At 47.6% G+C, this 19346-nt stretch overlaps 2 protein-coding genes across 2 annotated transcripts; both read right to left on the reverse strand.

The window, feature by feature from the left end:
- Positions 1-3909: 3909 nt before the first annotated feature.
- Positions 3910-4226, reverse strand: PtA15_15A185 (uncharacterized protein; the record flags this gene model as incomplete). Its single annotated transcript, XM_053163365.1, has 2 exons — positions 3910-3931; positions 4039-4226. 2 exons carry the CDS (start codon positions 4224-4226, stop codon positions 3910-3912), a joined length of 210 nt encoding a protein of 69 aa, XP_053027348.1.
- Positions 4227-4509: 283 nt separating this feature from the next.
- PtA15_15A186 (uncharacterized protein) lies at positions 4510-5330 on the reverse strand (the record flags this gene model as incomplete). Its single annotated transcript, XM_053163366.1, has 3 exons — positions 4510-4602; positions 4702-5133; positions 5217-5330. The coding sequence occupies 3 exons, from the start codon at positions 5328-5330 to the stop codon at positions 4510-4512; spliced, it is 639 nt and encodes a 212-aa protein (XP_053027349.1).
- Between the last annotated feature and the right edge of the window lie 14016 nt (positions 5331-19346).

Raw genomic sequence — 19346 nt, forward strand, 5'->3', positions numbered from 1 at the left:
TGAAGATCATAGATGCTGGCAACCCTGCTCACGGGCTTGGAGGATTTTAGTATACCCGTATCACAGCGTACGCCGAGTTGCTGGTGCCTTCCAGACCACAAGGTAATCCAAACGGATAAGATACCGTCTGAAGGCTCACGACACATTTGAACATTTCTTGGCTGAAGAGCCTAAAGTGGTTGGGATTGATGATGAATCTGGGGACAGGAGGACAATTCATCTCCTCTGTGCTTGATTCGACTCCGATGGCTTCATCCTGTCCTGAAATATGATGCTACGTCCCCAAGGAGCAGGGCGTTAGAGTAGGACTAATACAGCTAAACACTGGCGTGACGATGTCGCCCCAGAGGACAATAATTACTCGAACTAGCTTCAACTTTGATGGCTTAAGGAGAGGTTATGACCCATCATATGGCTCAGTGGTAGGTTTACACATAGAACGTCGACTCACATAATATTAAAATCAACAAACAAACAGCACCGTGTTTTTTCCCTGAGTGTAGTTTGGCGTTCCATACCCAACGGTGCGTCAGGATTGGTCGGATTCCGTTGGGCTTCCGTTGGGCCAGTACTACCACCGTAATGCCCCAACGACACGAGCTTTGTTCTTTTTTCAAACTTGGGTAGACATAAAAAGGACCTCCATCCCGGCCAAACTTTTTCCCCATCAGCTCCACTCCACTCCACTTTCCAATTCAGATTCCTCCCTCCATTGCCTCATCCAGCAGACTACTACTCATCTTATTCCACACCTTCATCACCCATATTCTCCTCATAGTCAGGATCATTCACATTCCGTCCAGTTTGAACCTTGGGACGACCACTCAACTCAAGCTCGATTAACTCGCACAGCTCAACCCCCAAGGGTTTAATCTACTCCCTTTTGTTGTCAATTGAGGTCTTCCTTCAACCGTTTTCTCAAGGATGCTCTCCCTTCGTCGCACCTGGCCCTCACTCCAGCGCTGCGTCTTAGCATCCACAAACAGTGGGACCAAAGATCGAAGTGTCATTACCGGCCAACCCTACAGAGTGACCTGTAGCCTTCCGTTTTCAGGCGTCTGATTCAGAGAACGTTTTTGGTCCTCACTATTCCTTTGACCATGTCTTCAAGCATTGTGATCCCTCCGATCACCTCAGTTGTTGATCATTGAGATTGCCTGATAGCTAACGTTGGGGTAGTTATCCCCTAGAGCTGGATTTCCTTACTCCAGTTGGTCTTATCCAACCAAGTATACATCAAACATCGCTCGATTTGATAATTTGTTCTTGATCTTCGAAGTGGATCGGCTGACCACCTTATAAGGTGAGGCACTCACAGACAAACACCGCTAGTAATGTCTTGTGCTATATCTACACCTTCGATCAATAGGATGGCATAGGTAAGCTAGTCTTTTTCTTCTTCGTCTGAAACGGAATATGGTAACTAACTTTTTCAAATCTTCTTTGAATCAGTGCTAGGCTTGACAAGACAGTCTTCTCACCAGGTGCGCGGTCGTATCCGCTGATCCACCCCCAAGAGCTGCACTCGCCTCCTATCGACATGAAATGATTAATCCATTAGCAGAAGGGTAATGAGCAATTGCCCATGCGCAGTGATGGATCCCTTCAGGTTAGCCATTGATTTTTCGCGATTCATGATCACTCAAGCTGTCTCACATTAACATGGCCCTTCTTCATGTGCAGTGCAGACAGTCGAGAGAGGTTGACAGGTCAACTGGAATGATACATACCTCCCAGACCTCAACCTCGGAGGTAATGTCCTCGCTCTGCGGGAATCACGCCCACATCCATCTCATTTGAATTAGCAGCTCATATCTGCTTGCTATGAGCACTCTTTCTGGTTCCAATATCCGGCTATGGAAGAGACTTGAAGCGGTCATCGTGCCATGGCCAGTATATGCTGAATATTACAAAGCATGGCTCTGATTGACTACATTTATACACTTATAGAAGAACAGCTGATTCGCGTTTGGGAAGGAATGTCCTGATCTAACTGCCCTTATGCGCTGTTCGAGTTAGACCTATCAGTTCAATATCCGATTTTCTGGTCTCGGAACCTGATGAATATGCGATCAAGGGTGATGTTACGGAGTGACATGTTTACTCCGAATCGACCTCTTGGACCAGCCGAATGATGAAAAAATTGATCAGATTAACAAGGATATCACCTTCAAGACCATCGAAAGTGTTTTGTATGCGGTTGGAATTTTGATGAAGCCCAACTTCCAGGGATTCGAGCGGGCCCGATGTTGCTGCGGTTACTGCGTCGGCGTGAAGATGCGGAAGGCTGATGCCGGCCCAATGATGATGTCCGGCCATCCCGTGATCGGCGATGGCCTCTGAGGGTTTTCTCCAAGATCAACTTCTTGGATCGCCAGCTTACCGCTGGTCGTGTTCCTGGCTTTGATGCCTTCAGAGCTCAACGGGGACAACTTCTATCCGCCTGTCAAAAGCAGCAATCGACTCGAAGAACCAACGTAAACGAACTGGACTGACTATGCTCGCATCCTCATCCGGGTTCCGGGGCGAACACTGTACGCTATACGCCTCTCTCTTTTCTCCCTCCCTGCCTCAAGGAAAAGTATATTCTTGTGCTTGATTCCATTGAGGCTGATAGTCTGATCGGATCTTTTATCTTGGGAATCCAGAACTAACGAAGAATCCAGAACGAACTGACGAATAATGAGATAGACCAGTCCCTCTCATCCCGCCCATGGAGGTCAGTCCCTTTTCACCATTGTTACTCTATTGATGTCAGTTACTGCCTAACCATAGATCCTATTGGTCATAGATCAGGGACCTTGTGTACGATGGACCCCGGCATCGGGTCGATGTCACATTTCACCATCTCTAAACCTGACAACGTCTGAAGTCGCCACTATCATCGATCTTTCGAGCCAGCAATCATCACCAACCCAACGAAGCTCTGCTCCTCTCCTATATGTGCTACTTCAACGCACTGAGACCTTTTCCCGATCGGCTCGCGCAACACGGCATTCGACCTCTCGCGGTCCTCAACGGTGCTACTCGATCTTCGTGGACAAGTTCTTGAAAGATATTCTGACGGAGGTCAGCTTGCATAACGTTCTGTTTTAATCAGACCGAGGATTTGAATGGCGATCAACGAGGGACCGACTCGCTCTCGGAAAATCTTTGCTCCGACTGGTTGATGAGCTTCTTCGACTGCTCTCTCCGACACCCTCATTCTTTTTGAATTCAACCTCAATCACCCTCAATCTTTCTAGTCATTCTCATCCCAGCCGTGAGACCTGATCTGATTGCCTTCGCATTCATTCGATTGCACTGAGTAGTCAGATTACTATTCCGTCCCCGTTGCTTCCGTAGCCTGCGTGATGTGTATTTCTCTTTTCTTTTGTACTTGGGCTGGTATGAAGTTTGTATTGATTATGCCTGTGTCGCCAAACTTAGCGGTGACATGTAAGATTTGTATGTGCAACACTCCTCACCACAAATGACATTCTGTCAACGACAACATATCAGATGAAGGGCCTTTGAGAGATGTGAAAAACCTACAGCTAAAATATCAGGCAGGCTATAAAGAGAGAAAAAGAGAATGTTCAGCAGCCTAACTCCCCTCGACCTAGATTTTGGTGGCTGCAAGGATTTTTGGGGTCCTAGGTAGACGTTTCATGTGCTTATGGAAATATCAGGAATAAGCTCAAGTCACGACAGAGAATGTCTATTAGCCGCAGAACTCCGGACACCCCAAGTCCGATATCCCTAACACTGAGTCAGCATCTCAACCCAAATCCGACTTCAACTTTCCCCCTCGGCTGGCCAGCACCATCGCTTGTAGAGAGTCTGGATTCAAAGAAGATTTGGATAATCTCAGAAGGGGACCCAGCACGAAACACTCTCGCGCGAGAGGAAGGATTGTCTGGCCTTTCTTCAGACCTGGGGATGACCGGCCCTGGAGAAACCGAGAAACAAAGAGGAAGCGTGGTGATGAGTCAAAACAACCGGTCGGGTAATATGCAGTACAGTAATGATACCGAAGAGCCATTGCTGGGCCAAGACCGTGCGAAGACGGGCGCATCATTGCTCGAAGATACGGGTGATTGCAACCACCTCCTGGATTCGGGCGCGGGAATGATGGCCGTGGTTGTGGACATACCCAACAGCATCCTAGGCGCCAGGATCATCGGGCTGTGGTACGCACTGATCAGGAACGCGGGTTTCGTAGGGACCAGGGTGCACTCCTGCATCCTCGAACAAGGCATTGCAATTTGTTATTTCTCTCAAGCGGTACATTTATTTTGACTCTCAGGGGGCCTTAACTCGCTCCAGGAAAACAGAGAATCATCTGAAGGAGTAATATATAACTTTCGTGCGTTGAAACCATTCTACAACTTTTTAATTCCAGGCTAATCATGAGAAACATCAATAAATAGATAGAGGACTTTGCGGTACATCTTGGATAACTGTACATAAGAGTCGTGACTGTTTTGGGGACCTATGGGAGTGAAAGGAGGCACATTCTAGAGGCAACTAGTTACCAGCTGTGGTGCCGGCGTTACCAGTTGTAGCGTCGGGTTTGTCACCGCAGGCGAGCTGATTAACGGCATGGGGTGCTTTGTCAACCTGCAAATGGGTCATTCTGGTCAGTCTCGGCTTGGACAAGGGACATCGCGACATGCACGGCGATGCCTCGCCTGCTATTGGGGGATTAAGGAAGCTTACATTTGCACCCTCATCTGTACTTCGCTTGGTGGGCTGGGTCGGCGCCGGTGTACCATCGCAGGCGAGCTGAGTAACGGCACTTCGCTTGGTGGGCTGGGTCGGCGCCGGTGTACCATCGCAGGCGAGCTGAGTAACGGCACTTCGCTTGGTGGGCTGGGTCGGCGCCGGTGTACCATCGCAGGCGAGCTGATTCACGGCACTTCGCTTGGTGGGCTGGGTCGGCGCCGGTGTACCATCGCAGGCGAGCTGATTCACGGCACTTCGCTTGGTGGGCTGGGTCGGCGCCGTGGTACCATCGCAGGCGAGCTGATTGACGGTACTTCGCTTGGTGGGCTGGGTCGGCGCCGGTGTACCATCGCAGGCGAGCTGATTCACGGCACTTCGCCTCCTGTGTTCCGCAGCTCCATGGTTGTTATCAGACGGAGCGGTGGTCTGCAGTGGCAGTCAGGAATCAGTGTATGTACCGCCCACTTCTTCAAGCCAGATGGTCGTCGACCGAGAAAAGAAAAGCTCACCGAGTCGGCGGCGCTGGCGCTCGCAAGAGCTAGGGAAGATGGGGCGGCCGCCGCATGTCCTGCAAGCGCTGAGACAACCAAGACGAAAGTAAACAAAGTCTTGCGGGCAGGCATGTCGATTTCGTTTGAGTTGGGTGATAGTAGGTGGGCACGTCGCAAAACTGGAGAGGCTGGCTGATTGTTCGTTGGATGTGATGCTGATGGTTGAGTGGATGAGGAATCGCCAATCAGCCACGGAAGGCCTTGCTTTTATACCTTTTCGACTGCTCTGTTCGACACGGGTGCATGGCATTGGACGGTGGCCTCTTCTCCTGTTCTCAGAGGTCCTCAGCTAACGCTAGCGTGGTGATGGGTTGTTGATCGACATCTTCTGTTGATTTGGTACGGGAGAATGCTCACAAAACACTCGAAAGCCTCGACGACGGGCACTCACTACACAGATCCATGGCGTCATGATCACCAATGATATCATCGATCTACATATCGACCAGTAAAGATCAGTAAACACATCTGTTTCCCAACATCACAGTGCTCCTTCGAGCTCCCTCGAGTAGAAACTTGACTGAAATGATGCATATGGACTTTGAGGCCGGCTTGCCCGCAAGCGGTGATCTGGAGGGTTGTGACCGGCGACGATCGGCGGCACCTTTTTAGAACGTGCGCGCCTGAGCAGCCAAAGCACAGCGCCTTTGGCTGGCGGCACCTGGCCTGTTTTTGTGTATCTTGTCCCAGCTGACTAGAACTGAAACTCTTCCTTGGGTCTCCAGGACCCAAAATTGGTCCAAGAATTTTTTGGTAGTCGGAAAATTAATTCCACTATCCAGAATGGGAGTCGGAATTTTAGGGCCTGTACCATAGGCCATGAAAATTGAAATTTTCCAAATTTATTTGCCTCAAAATTTCTTGGGACAAAAACTGAGCCTGGCCAAAATGTAGGCTTGAGCCCAAATGTGAAGAATTTCAACATTTGAACCCTCCGCTAGTTTTCAATTTTTGTGTACAGGGCAAAAAAAGTTGAAATTTTTCAAAATTGAGGCCCATGGTACAGGCCCTTAATCTCACAAAAAATGCCAAAAAAATTAAAAATCCCTAATTACGTTGACAACTGCTTTTTTTGCGCAGCACTTCCCCACTGTAGGGCCTGTGAATGCTGTGTGAAAAAAGCAGTTACCAACGCAAAGGGATTTTTAATGTAAGGCACTGTCTGGGAGGACGACAATCACGGCATAGCCAATCAATACCTCCCAGCGGCCATACCGGTTCATTGGCACAACATTGGCTCCCTTTTATATTTGATGTGCCACAACTTTTGCCCCTGGAGACCTAGACAAATGCCATTGTGCAACGCAACCAACTTTTCCGAGCTTGGACATTTATCCAAATGCAGCTCACAACAATTCAAGCTGTCCCTACATTGTTTCCAAATGTAGGCCGTGCAAAGTAGCGGAAAAGGAATCTGTTTCTCAAAGCTCAGCCAACTTACTTCCAAACTTGCCAGTCACAACTCGCAGAACCAAGCCCCATACGCAATGTTTCTGATTGAGCCGCCTCCGGTAAAAGGTATCAAAAATTTGTTGCCTGCGGGCTTTCCTCTTCAATAGCTATCAAACCCCCTTGAATTCCCACCGAGGCAGTTTAGCCGCCTCTATAACACTTGTTGGAAAGTTTTTGGCTGAGTTCTTCCCATTTCCGTCCTCCTCATATGGTGTTTGCCCCAACACCGTTCATACCACAAAACTCGCGCCATTGCTGAGGACCAGTGCCCCCAGAAACAAGCATGTGGTCCAGTTTTGTACAACAGTTGACTGGAATGGTCTAATTAACTCCCTTGAATGCCAGTACGCATTGCCGCCATCATGTCCGGATTGTGGGGCACCTCTTGAAGGTAGCACTCTCCTTAGGAGAGCCTCAACATGTCAGAGCAATGCGACCAATACATCAAAGTTGGGCATCCAACTGCTCAAATCTCGCTCACAACCTTGAGCAACTTATCCTTCAAAATACTTAATTTCTTTGGAAGGTTGTCTCTCCCTTGGTCAGGAGAGACTGCTTCCCTGGTGAGCACCCTTTCCATTCAGGACAACCTACGCCGCTTGGCACTCGAGCTTAACAAAGTTTTCCTTTGAGAGCCCCGCAGGGTCTCTGATGCGAGGCCGCACTTTGTGCAAAGCGCTTCGCGCCGCGCTCCCCGGCAGGCAAGGGACTTGAGCTAAGTTTGCTTGGCACTTGCCACTCACGCAATTGACCAATTGGCCATGACCCTGATCAAGCCTGATCAAGCCGCCCGTCTAACTCTATTGTAATCTAGGGCCTCATCATCATCACCGACTGCATGCGTCTTAAGATTTAATACGATCAGGAATGTCTTCCCTTACCCGTGCCTTTGTCAATCAAAATCGTCAAGATGCCTGAGAAGGGCGGCGCGGGTGCAGTCGCCTCTCAAGGTTTCTATTGGGGAGCGTCCGCGGCCAAAATCCGAGCAGTTGGTGCATATCTTCCCAAACAATCTAGCCCTTTAGTGGTCAGAGTTTGGTGAACGCTTTTGCCGACAACCCATAAGCCAGCTGAAAACTTAGCCGGTACAGACTCAGCTTGTACAAACCCGGTAGAAACTTGTGTAGCGTGGCAAAGAGCCTCTGTTGATGCAACAACCGGACCAAAGCCTTTACTCCCTTTCATACAAACCACGGTTTATCAAGACCTATGTCAACACTTGTATATACACAAATTGAAGCATCACATTTGATCAGTCAAATGCCAAGAAAAACAGTACTTATTCATGTATCATTGCCAATGAATCTGATGGCAATTCATTCCCCAACAATTAATAAATTCTGTTCTATCTATTCCGGGCTTTTGAGAAAACTTCTGATCTCTGTAAACGACTTCTCCCCTTATTTTAAGTTTTAACAATAGGTCAAAACTAACAGTCTTGATCTTGGCCCCAATGTTTTGTCTGAAGTCAGAAACCATCAACATCCTTCAGCACTTCCAATCAAACAATTGTGAGCTTGGCTGTCTGAAAAAACTTTGTAGCCTTTTTGAGACTCCTTGAACCTGATATCACTGCTTTTGTTGTGTTATTTGATCTAACCTTGCTCTTTGGCTGAAGGAATATAGTGTGGGAAACAAGGGCTGGTCAAGTGTGTAAGGATGGTATTTGTTTACTCTGTTTTGAACACGCTCAGAGATCACACGCTCAGAGATCAATATTATCAGCATAATTTCAATTTGTGCCTTGTGATTTGAGCTATTGTAACACCTTTGAATTCCAATCATGAAATTTCTATTCAAGTTCAAAGTTCATAAGTTGGAGATGGTACTGGCACTACTTCTGGAGTTAGCAGTTAATTTGGTGAAATGATTGCAGAAATAATTTTGGGGGATGAAATATTGGCCTTCTCCAACTACTCTTACAGGCATTCAGTCTTGCACTAAGTTCTTTCTCCTAAATTTCCTCTGTATCTCTTTCTGGTGGCTGTGCCCGTCAAGTCAAGTGTTTTTTTTACCACAGGGTGCCTTTGTCCTTTTGTAATAATATTATATACATTTCTTTTTCAAGAGCAACAAGGAAATTTAGACCATTATTGTCACAATGAAACACCACATGGCATTGAGTTGGTCAATGATTCTATGTATGGAGCTGAATCAAGCTGACCTTTGAAAAAGTCACCCATATCCAGGTCTAAGACTCTTGGATTCTTCCCAAGTAGCTTTACACTCTTTATTTCATGAATGGAGTTGATTTTACCACAAAATGGACGACTTCCATCAATCTGGAAATCCAGATCTGAGCCAACAGATTTCAGTTTTTGCTGAAATCTTGGTCCCCAAAGATCACCAAGATAATCCAGAGTTCCAGATTACAGATTTCCCTGCAAAATCTGAAATTCAGATTTGTTTGAAATGGAAAGGAAGTACTTTGATGCAGATATAATGCTTCACAGTGTAGAAAATTGAATGTATATGAATTCAGAGCTCACTAATACCTTAGCTTATTTCAAGTTCATGTTCTGCGGCGAAGCCGCAAGTTCCCTAGTAAAGAAATAATTATACCTCCTCACTGGGGCGCCCAACGCCCCCAAAATTTTACAGCAGTCAGAAAGTGCTCTTAAGAGCACATGGTGAACTGCACAACCCAGGAAATGGGTGTGCTACTGTGGGTCTAATTTGGGGGATTTCCTACTAAGGAAATCTGCCAAAGCATTAGCTCCAGTGCCCCAAAGCCTCAAAATTTTACAGTGTGCAGAAAGACCTCTGCCACTGGACAGCACCTTGTGAGCTTCTTGGCAGTCGCACACACCAGGAAAGTCATGTGCAACTGGGGGTCTAGTTTGGCGGATTTCCTACTAAAGATATCTGCCAGAACCTTAGCTAAATATCAGTGCTGAAAATTCCAGCAATTTTGGATCATCAAGTTATATAATCTGTGCCCAAATAGTTAGGTGCAAGGCAGTAAACCACCAACAGAAATAATTTTGAGGCAGCTGGGGACTTTTATCATATCTACTACTAATTGAAGATTCATGGTAAAGACAATATATTAGCTGTGAATACATAGATGAGAAATTTAGCAGATATCAGCTTATTGTTTGATCTCTTAGAAACCTCCAGATGTGGGCTCAAAGATATTGGGGATGTTTTCTTCCTCAGGTGGATTGTCCTGCATTGAAGTGGGTTGGTTGCGGGTGCAGGGCATGTTGATTGGTTGAGTTTGAGTGGAAGGTTGGATTGATGAGTGACCCATCACATGTCTCATATCCATCTCCAAAGCAGGCCAAGAGCCAGGGTCATACAGTTCCCCTGGGGGGTCAGGCAGTCACCGCTTTTTACCAAAAACAGCCACCCAGCACCACATCTAGCACCACATGGCGGGTGTGGCGCCAAGCAGTGTTGGGTGCCCCCCAATGGGTACTGGTTGCAATTCTCTTAACCAACCCATTCACATAATGGTGTTTTTTTTGCACATGCTGGTAGTGGAGTGAGTTTTCCTTGCAGTGGGAGGGATGTAAAAACTTCACAGGAAATAGCTCAGAAAGAAATGGCGGAGGCTAAAGCAATTAGGTTAGGTGATTTGTAGGTAGAAATTTTAAATTATAAAATTTCATATATGTAGAACAGGCAGAAAATAGACACATGAAGATAAGTAACACCAATAGTGGTCTTCAAAATTGTAATTGTAGATGCATAAAAATAAGATCATAAGTGAGATTGGCAGGGAGAGGCTTACATAATCCCACCCAAAAGCCATTTATGAATTTATGTTTATGCAGTTATGATTCAATTTTGAAGACCAGTAATATGTTTGATAAGCCATCCTAACCACAGTCTGAAATTGTATAATACAGGAGAAGTTTGTTGTTCAGATATTTGTATCACAGATGCTGAAATACTATAATGATGAGTAGAATCCTTGAGAAAATGTGGTTAGAAACAGATTGATGAGCCTCAGAGATGAGAAACAAAGAAACTAAAATTGTAACTGAGATAATATTACTACATGTAGTCTTAAAATACATGTAATCAATTTCTTGCCATATATTAATCTGTCTTGGTTCATTCCACTACAACTGGGTTTATATTCTGATTTTTGGGCCAGAATGTGTGCTTGCCACATAGTCTAAACGGATAGTTGGGCCTTTGGAGAACTCAGCACATCAAAAGGACCTCTGTTCAAACCCCAATTACTGTGTGACCTTTACTGAAACATCACAATGAACCATCCAATGTTGCTTGTTGCTGTGGCCTGGATGGCCTGTTTCACTACCACTACTGCCTCACCAGCGCTGCCAAATGATATCCATTCTACTTCATGTGTCAAGTGTGGGAACATTCACCCCATTCCCCGTGCTCGCTGCATGCAACAAGATCAAATTGCCCCACCCCCTCTGCAGCCTATGTGACATAATACTTGCTCTTATCCAAACTGCCAGACCCCATAGAATTCTTCAAGGCAGAAAAATTCATTCAGTAACTAAATTAAAGTCAATTATGGGATTGAAAAGAAAAATATCAAATTTACAAAAAAAAAAAAACAAAAAAACAGGAAAGCAAAAAAGAACCCACAAAATTGGATGCAAATTCCCCCATCAAAAGAACCATGAATTGCTTGCACAAACCCCCAATGATGTGCATTGCTAGACTAAGCATTGGTCAATCTTTTTTTTCTATTTTAGGTCTTGGCTGAACAGCTCCCACAACTATTTAATAGCATGCAGACTAATCATCCAGTTGAATTTGCAGAGATTCATGTTTTTGGCAGGTAGTGAGCGTTAGTTTTATCTCTTATTCTGAAACCAGATAGGGTATCATTTACTCACCTCCTTGAACATCTGCAAAAAAATTCATGTGAAAGTTTTGTCTGACTAAGTGAAAGCAGAAAACAAGGTATTTTGCTTCTCATTATATTTCAAGATATAAGAAATATAACTATAAAAAAGGGTGTGCTGCCACGCTGTCCCATAGAGGCAACAGCTTCTTCACTGTCAGATAAAGGCAACATGGAAGGTACCTGAATTAGAAAAGGCTAATCAGCCCATTATTTTATACCATGTTGATGATAACCAAGGTTGTTTAATTGTAGGGAAACTTAAAGAAAAATAATAATCAGTGATTGATCCTTTATTGAAGTTGAAGGTCTCTTGCCTATTATCTGAGAGTTTAGAGAGAAAGAAGAATGGTAGACCATCAGTCAAGAGATATATGTTCAGTCAAAGAGCGCACTGACTGTCAATATCCTTGGCACCTGTGACAGAATGTGTGCTGGGATTATAGTGTCCCCTGGTTTGTGATCCTAGTTTATCTGAAGCCCCTCTCAACATTTGGGCTCCAAACAAGAGATTATAGGGTAACATAATCCAAACCCCTCAAATTCAAGAATACTTAGTCACCCATCCCGCGCTTTGACCCTGGTTGGCTAGAGATCTAATATCTCTTGACCAGGTAAGCACCCTTTCCTTTTTTTTCCCTTTTTCTCCCTTCTTTTTAATAAGACAAGAGATCCAATCTCTCCCAACCAACCTCTCTGAAATCTAGCACACCATTTGGAACTAGAACTCCAAAAGGCCTCCTGCCTTTCCCCCAAGCCTCCTTTCAGTGTTGTCTTCAGTGAGGGTCCACTGGACCCTTACAGGTTCTGGTTGTTATATCCTCCAGCTGCATATTGGATTCTGAATTTGTGAGAAAAGTTTCACAGTTTGATCAGTACATATGTACATGCATGTGATTGTTGCACTCTGTTTAATCTATGTGGTGCCGTATGTGCACTTCAAGAAATACAGAACTATATGGAGCAGTTGGGCTAATGCAAAGTGACAAGTGGAGACTGGGGTTGTAATTGCATGAGCAACACAAGGTTGCAGCTCAAGGGTAAGAAATACATAAGATAGTTTAGGTAGAAATAGGCAATAAACACAGACTTTGAGGTCAGCTGCACTGGCTCTAGGGATGCAGAAGGTGTTGTCTCCAATGATCCCTAAAATCACAAATTATTTTCTTCCATAATCTTAATCCCCATCAATATGATTGAAATTGATTTGGACTTAGAGAATGTCAAAATGGACCTGGGTACTGCTTACACGGTGCCCATGTTTTTTTCCCATAATTGGGCACCTGGCACCACATCCAGCACCGCTGGGCGGGTACCCGCGGTTTTTGTGGCAGGTACCAGCAGTACTTTCCGGGGTTTTTTTCATTGAAACTCACTCCCAAACCCCAAAGGGGGTGCAGAATGACTTACTACCCTCTTGATGGCCGGCACATACCATTCATCAAGATAGTGTGTTCTCTTGATGACCAGCTAGAGAGGAGTATACATGTACTCCTCTTGATGACCGGTTACAGCCAGCCGTCAAGAGGAGTACACAGGTACTCCTCTTGATGACTGGTCACAGCCAGCCGTCAAGAGGAGTATACATGTACTTTTGATGAAGCTGGCTGTTGAGAGAAGGATGGGTTATAGTCCCTCCCTTGATGGCCTGCAGCCGTAGCGGCCCTCCAGGCTGCTCTCATTGGCCAAATGACCAGCCATTGAGGAACTGTGTTGGTGCTGACTGCCCTCTTGATGGCCGGACAAAAGTGGCTGCAGGCCAGGCTACCCGGTTCCCTGGCCTGGTACCTGGGTAGCGCACCACTTTTTTGCCAAAAAACAGGCACCCAGCACCGCATTTGGCACAACCTGGCAGGTGCATGCGGTACCCTCCCACAGGTGCCGGGTACCGCAGCATTGCCAAACGGGTACCAGTTGGCATTCTCTATTTGGACTAGATTAGGCTTATGCTTATGACCTATTCTGTCAATATTCAACAGATATTCTTTTCTCCATTTCTCTCCCTTGATGATACACGGGGTTTGATTAAATAAGTTTTTTTTTATTCATTTCACTCACCCACATGTGTTGGCCTTCCTGGCACTTATATGATTTGGCATGCCTAGATACATGCAGGTTCTTTCCCTCATTTTCTGCCTATGAGCCTGTCCAACTGAGAATAATCCCTGCACCAGGAAAAAACAATTATCACTTGTCAACAAGTGACATAGCAAAGTACAAAGGGGCCTTTGTACTTTATTATGTCACTTGCAGACCAGTGATCATTGTTTTTTCCTGGTGCTGGTTGTCATCTTTTGTGTCCCCTGTCCATGAGACCTTATTTCAAAAAGCTGCATGGAAATTTCCAAACAGAATGGGAGTAGAAGTGGGAATGAAGAAGGAAGGGGTGTGATTCCATAGGGTTCCTTACTATCTTGAAATGTAGGGCTAAGCAAGTAGTGCTCATGGGCCTGTCCACCAGCCCTCCATACTGTGGTGATAAATCATGGTAGCAGACTACCAGACAACTCAACAATATCCCATCATCCATTCTGACCTGGGCGCCGCGGGGAGACTGCGCGTAGCGCGTGTCAGGACTTTGCTGCGGATTGCCGACAGAGCCCGAAGGGGGGGGCGCGTGCCCCTCACGCGTGCGTAGGGTTCACGGCTCTCTCCTGCCGCACTTAGCCGCGGCCTACTCATAAGTCAGGCCTGGCCTGCCTTGATGGTTGCTTACATTCTGAGGGTCCCGGAAACCAGGGGGTGGCTTCCCAAGACCCTCGTGTGTGGGTCGGGGGAGGATGATCCCCGATCCTACGCGTTAAGCCTCTTATAATCAACTTCTCCCGGCTCAAGATTCCCGAGAGGGAAGTCTTGTCCGGGAGAAGCTCCCGAGGGAGGAGACAGCGTCGGATTGGATCCTCCCAAAGCATAGAACACCTGAGGGTGTTATGGCACAGGCGCTAGACCCGTAACTCCGGCCTAAGAGGTCCGGAGCCCAGTGCCTGAGCCATGCTTCTACTGAAACCCATGTGGAATGTAGGTAAGCAAGGTAGTTCCTTTCCTTTCGTCACACTGAGGTACAAATCGGGCCAGGGGGATTCTGATTAATTGTTCCAGCTCTCCCGAAGTTCTCGAAGGATATTCTGCTTGTCGGCCTTGTCTTCTCTGGAGTAGTTGCGGATGTAGAGCTGATAGCAGTCAGAAGTCCATCTCCCGGCCCAGCATATGGATTCTTTTGACACTCCTGCGGAATTGAGGAAGGTTGCTCCTCCCACCCGGAAGGAGTGGCCCGAGATGCCGGTGCATCCCTTGGAGTTCCAGAACTGTGCTAGCGTGCGGCATGCAGACGATTTGGTGAGGTGCATCCTAGCCCCGTTCTCCCAGTAACCAAAGAGGGAGGTGTCCTGGCCTTTGGCGTCTCGAATTCTCCTCTCTAGGGCGAGGATTGGGCAGAGCATGAGTTTCAGTGAGGTGAGGTGGAGCTCTTGCGTGTCTCCGGGGCCGGCAGTTTTCGCGCCGCGGATCGTTACAGTTGCCTTTTTCTTGAGGCCTTCCGTCCATAGGGCAACGTCGCTTGTTAGGACGGCCGCTGACCATCTGAGGGGCCCTGTCTTGTTGTTGTATGTCAATTCCCCAAGGTGAGCGAGCCCCCAGAAAGCAACTAGGCATAGATTAAGTAGGGCCTTCTGGAAGGGCGTCCCTTTGATCCAGGCAGTGGTGAGCATGACTAGGTGGCGGAGGGTGATGGCCCCTTTCTTCGGCTTCCCTTCCGTTTCGGCGTCGACGTAGGTGGAAGACCTGAGGAGTGTTGCCACTTTATTCTTGGTCTCTAGCGGGTAGATTGCGTCGTGCATGGTATGCCACATTTGGATTCCGGCAATGTATTTCGCAAGGGTTACCGAGGAAACCTTGTGGCTTGCTCTCGACTCGTAAGTTTTCCCTGCCCAGTAGCAGAAGTCAAAAATGTCTCTCGCGGAGAGGGGGAGGTTGAATGGCAATCGATTGGTTTCCTTGGCAAACTTCAGATACTTGTTGATTGCGGAATTGTAGCATGCTAACGTGTTCCACCTATAACCGAGGAGGTAGTGTTTGTCTTGTGGGGACAATTCTCTCGGGGCAGAGCCTTTCCTGGCTAGCGTGGAGAGTTTCTTTAACTCTTCTGGTGCTGCCATGTTTCTGGAAGCGTTTAGAGGGAATTAAGCTCAGACTGGAGTGGGAGTTTTGGATAGGTGGGAGCAGTTGATAGGAGTATTTATTTCAGAGGACAAAGGAAAGGATGAACAAGTTTTATCGGGAGATTGTGGGCAATGGATACAAGTTTTTGTGTGTTTCACACTTGAAACAGTCTGTTCTCCAAGTGCCATGGGACGACTATCGCTACCTGGAACTGCATGTCGTGTCCCGACCTGTCTCCGCGAGATAGAGCGTCTGCAGCGTTCTCACCAGACAAGACACGTCTCAAGACGATGTTGATTTCCATGTCTACTAGAATCTTTTGGATGATTTTCCATTCCTCATTCACCGCGGGGTGCTTTGATTTCCTTTGGCGTATCACCGCCTCCGTGGTTGTGTTGTTGGTCCAGACGATCAGGGTCTTCCCTGGTCTGATCTTTAGTTGCTGGAGAGCGATGAGTCCTATTCTGATTGCCACCATCTCCAGCCAGGCTGTGTCTCTCTTGGGTTCTGGGCCTTTGTCCCATTCTTGGGTTAGTTGGAATTGGGCCCAACGTTTGCCGATGAGGACTCCAATGCCGAAACCGGTAGACGCATTGCCCACCCACCCAATTTCGATAGGGTCCGGGTTTTGGATCATTTGTGTTTCCTTGTACTGGAGGAGTGTTGATAACCAGTATTCTAGGTCTGTCTTGGCGTCTTCTGGTAGCGTCCGCTCCGTTCTTCTGTGGATCCAGTCGTTTAGCCACCTGTATAGACTGTCTAAGTAACAACGCAGCTGCGGGAGGATATAAGATACGTGATTTAATCTTCCCGCCAACTGTTCCACTTGCGCGAAGGAAAATTCCGCATTCGGGGTGAGGAAGGCCTTGACCTGCTGAACTTGTTGGTACTTCTTGTCGTTGGGCAGGCAAACAGTTTTCTTGGTGGTGTTCCAGACGAAACCAATGTACTTCTGTTCCTCCTTGAATGGGGAGTACTTTGTTGCATTAGTCTTGACCCCCAGCTGTTCTGATTGCTTGACTATGTGATCCATTTCCACCTTAGAGTTGAGGGTTTTGACAAATAGATTGTCGTCAACCCAGCGAAAGACTTCTACCAGGTCGAATTTGCTTTTCATCAGGTCCTTCCAAGCATCTGCTGGTCTGCCGAACAAGCCGCAGCCTGCTACGCCGCCGAATGCGATACGGGTGTCAATGAGGATACCGCCGTTGAAATCTTTTACCATTAGGTATCTCCACTGGCTTTTGGCTGTTGGGATTTGGCGGTATGCCTTCTCCCAGTCGAATATGGCTAGGAGTAGCGGTTGTGTCTGACGCCTTAGGAATCGAGATGTTGTTTTGAAATTGTCCCACGTTGTGAGGTAGTCTAGCTTTTCCACGAAGGAGTTGACCGACGGAATTCTGGGGTCATTCCTGGGGAAGGACAGGTCGTTGATTGGTTGCACCGTCCCATTTCCGTTCACCGCGGCTCCTAGCGGGTTGGTGCAAAAGAAGGAGTAACGCTCCATTAGCTGTTCGTGGGAGAATGGACCAAACATTCTCCCGGCTTCGATTTCCTTGGCTATTGTGGCTTCTATCTTTTCCCTAGCTAATAAGGCTCCCTGATGGTTGGGGGGCGTGTAGTATGGTAAATCTGGTCCGAGGTCATGGTCCGGGATGCCTTGGTGGAATCCTTCTTGGAAACCTTTCAGCACGTCTCGATAGGTGTCTGAGAGGTTTGCTGTCTGCAGCGCTTTGGTCCATTCTGCGATGTTCATTTCGCAGATGACTTTTGTCGGCCAGATGGGCCGTGACTCATTTGACTCACAGGGCGCGCTCACGGTGTGGGACTCAGGGGGGCTTTGCATTTCAACAATTGCATTCCTAGTTTTAATGACAACCAGGTACATAGTTAGGATCACGAAGGATTGGTGTATTTCTGGTTCTTAGGAGTGGAGATGGAATGACATGATATGATTCGAGCATAGACGGAGTGGGGGGGTTGGTGATTTAGATGTGAGATAAAGGAAAAAGGAACAGGGATGCACAGGTTGTGGTGGGGGGAGGGGTTGGCGATATGGAGTGATGTGCGATGTTTGAAGGGAGAAGGGGGGAAATGAAAGAAGGAAAGAGGGGATGGGTAGGGATTACTGAATTGGGACCTACTGCTCGCGGGCTCTGTTGCGAGTGCTCCCACCGACGTGGTTGGGGTTGTATTGGTTGCCCTTGTAGCTGCTTCCCGGGGGAGCTCTACTTTGCGCTCTTTCCGGCTTGGGGGGGAGGGATGCTGGACCGGAGGTCGATGTCACGTTCTCTTCTGTGGCTGCCTTGGCTTTGAGTTTGGCCGATGTCGGTTGGGCTTGTTGGTTCGACTGGTGGTTGGACTGACATTGTTTTTGGGGCTTGATCCCCTTGATGGGATCTCCTCCAACCCTGCCGTCGCCGATGGTGTATGGGTTCTCGGCGAGGTTGATTTCGTTGAAGTCCCGGCACATCGAGATCATCTCGTCGGCGGTCTCTTGTTTGAACTTTGAGATATCTGAGAAAGACTCATCTCCTTCTTCTTCGACTCTGAAGGCAAAGGCGTTGTTCCGGATGAAAACGTCGTATCGGAGGGCCACCATGAAGCCGTGTTTGCGGTGGAGTTTGTCGCAATGCTCTTTGTGGACGAGGATCCACTCCGCTAGAACCGGGTAATTGTACTGATCTCGCATTGTCTGATGGAAAACCCGATGATTTAAGGTCCAGTCTGAGAAATTTTGCGAGAATTTGTCCGGGACTGGGTAGCCATGATAGCGTAGTCCTTTCTCTGCGGCTGTTTCGTCAGTTTTTGGACGGTTCTTGGAGTGGTGGGATAGAGCATTCTCCTGCCATTCGCGATTGAAGATTGGTAAGGGCAATGGTCCTTTGCATTCAAGTAGTAGCTTGTGGAAATACGGCGTGAACCCTCCATCGTCGTGAGAGTTGGTCCGGCCCACTATGAATTTTACACTCCTTACTTGCGTCACCTCCCCGGCAACTGAAGGCCTCTTCTGGGGGATGACCAGAGGTTGAAAAGCCGCTCTGACCTTGGTATCTACGGCTGTCTTCCGATGTTTGGGCCTTTGGTCTGCGAGTACGGCTTCATACATCTTGGAGTAACGTTCCGCCTTGACTTCGTCTCCGGCTTTCTCTGCTTTGATCATCTTAGCCATGAGAATCCTCCGGGCTTCTTGTTCGGATTCTTCATTGGACTCATCGTCGATGTCGATCGTGATTGGCCCGGATTCTGCTGCTGGTGTTTCTGCATGCAGGAGGTGGGTTTTCTGTCAGTCTTGAGTGATGTGTAGTATCTTGTCAATGACTAATGAGAACTCACGTCTTGGGGTACTGAACATCTCCCCTATCTCGGGATCCACCGGGTTCTTGTTAGAGGTGGCCCCTTGGGTCGGATCTGATTGTGTAGGGTGGGGGGGATTTTTGGCGGCAGCGCGAGTGACGGGTTTGGCTTTTGGTTGTTCCGGGGCCTGTTTGGTTTTTGGTTGTTTTGGCTTAGGTTGCTTAGGGGGGATTCCGGGGCCTTGTGACGCGGTGGCCGCTGGGTTTGCCGCTGGGTCTGGTCCGCCGGTGGGGGCTGACTGTGGATGGTGGGCCGTTTGGCTTCCCTCACCTGCCGCTTGGGCAGTT

The sequence above is a fragment of the Puccinia triticina genome, chromosome 15A (assembly GCF_026914185.1).
Source record: "Puccinia triticina chromosome 15A, complete sequence".
In the NCBI taxonomy this organism is placed as follows: domain Eukaryota; kingdom Fungi; phylum Basidiomycota; class Pucciniomycetes; order Pucciniales; family Pucciniaceae; genus Puccinia; species Puccinia triticina.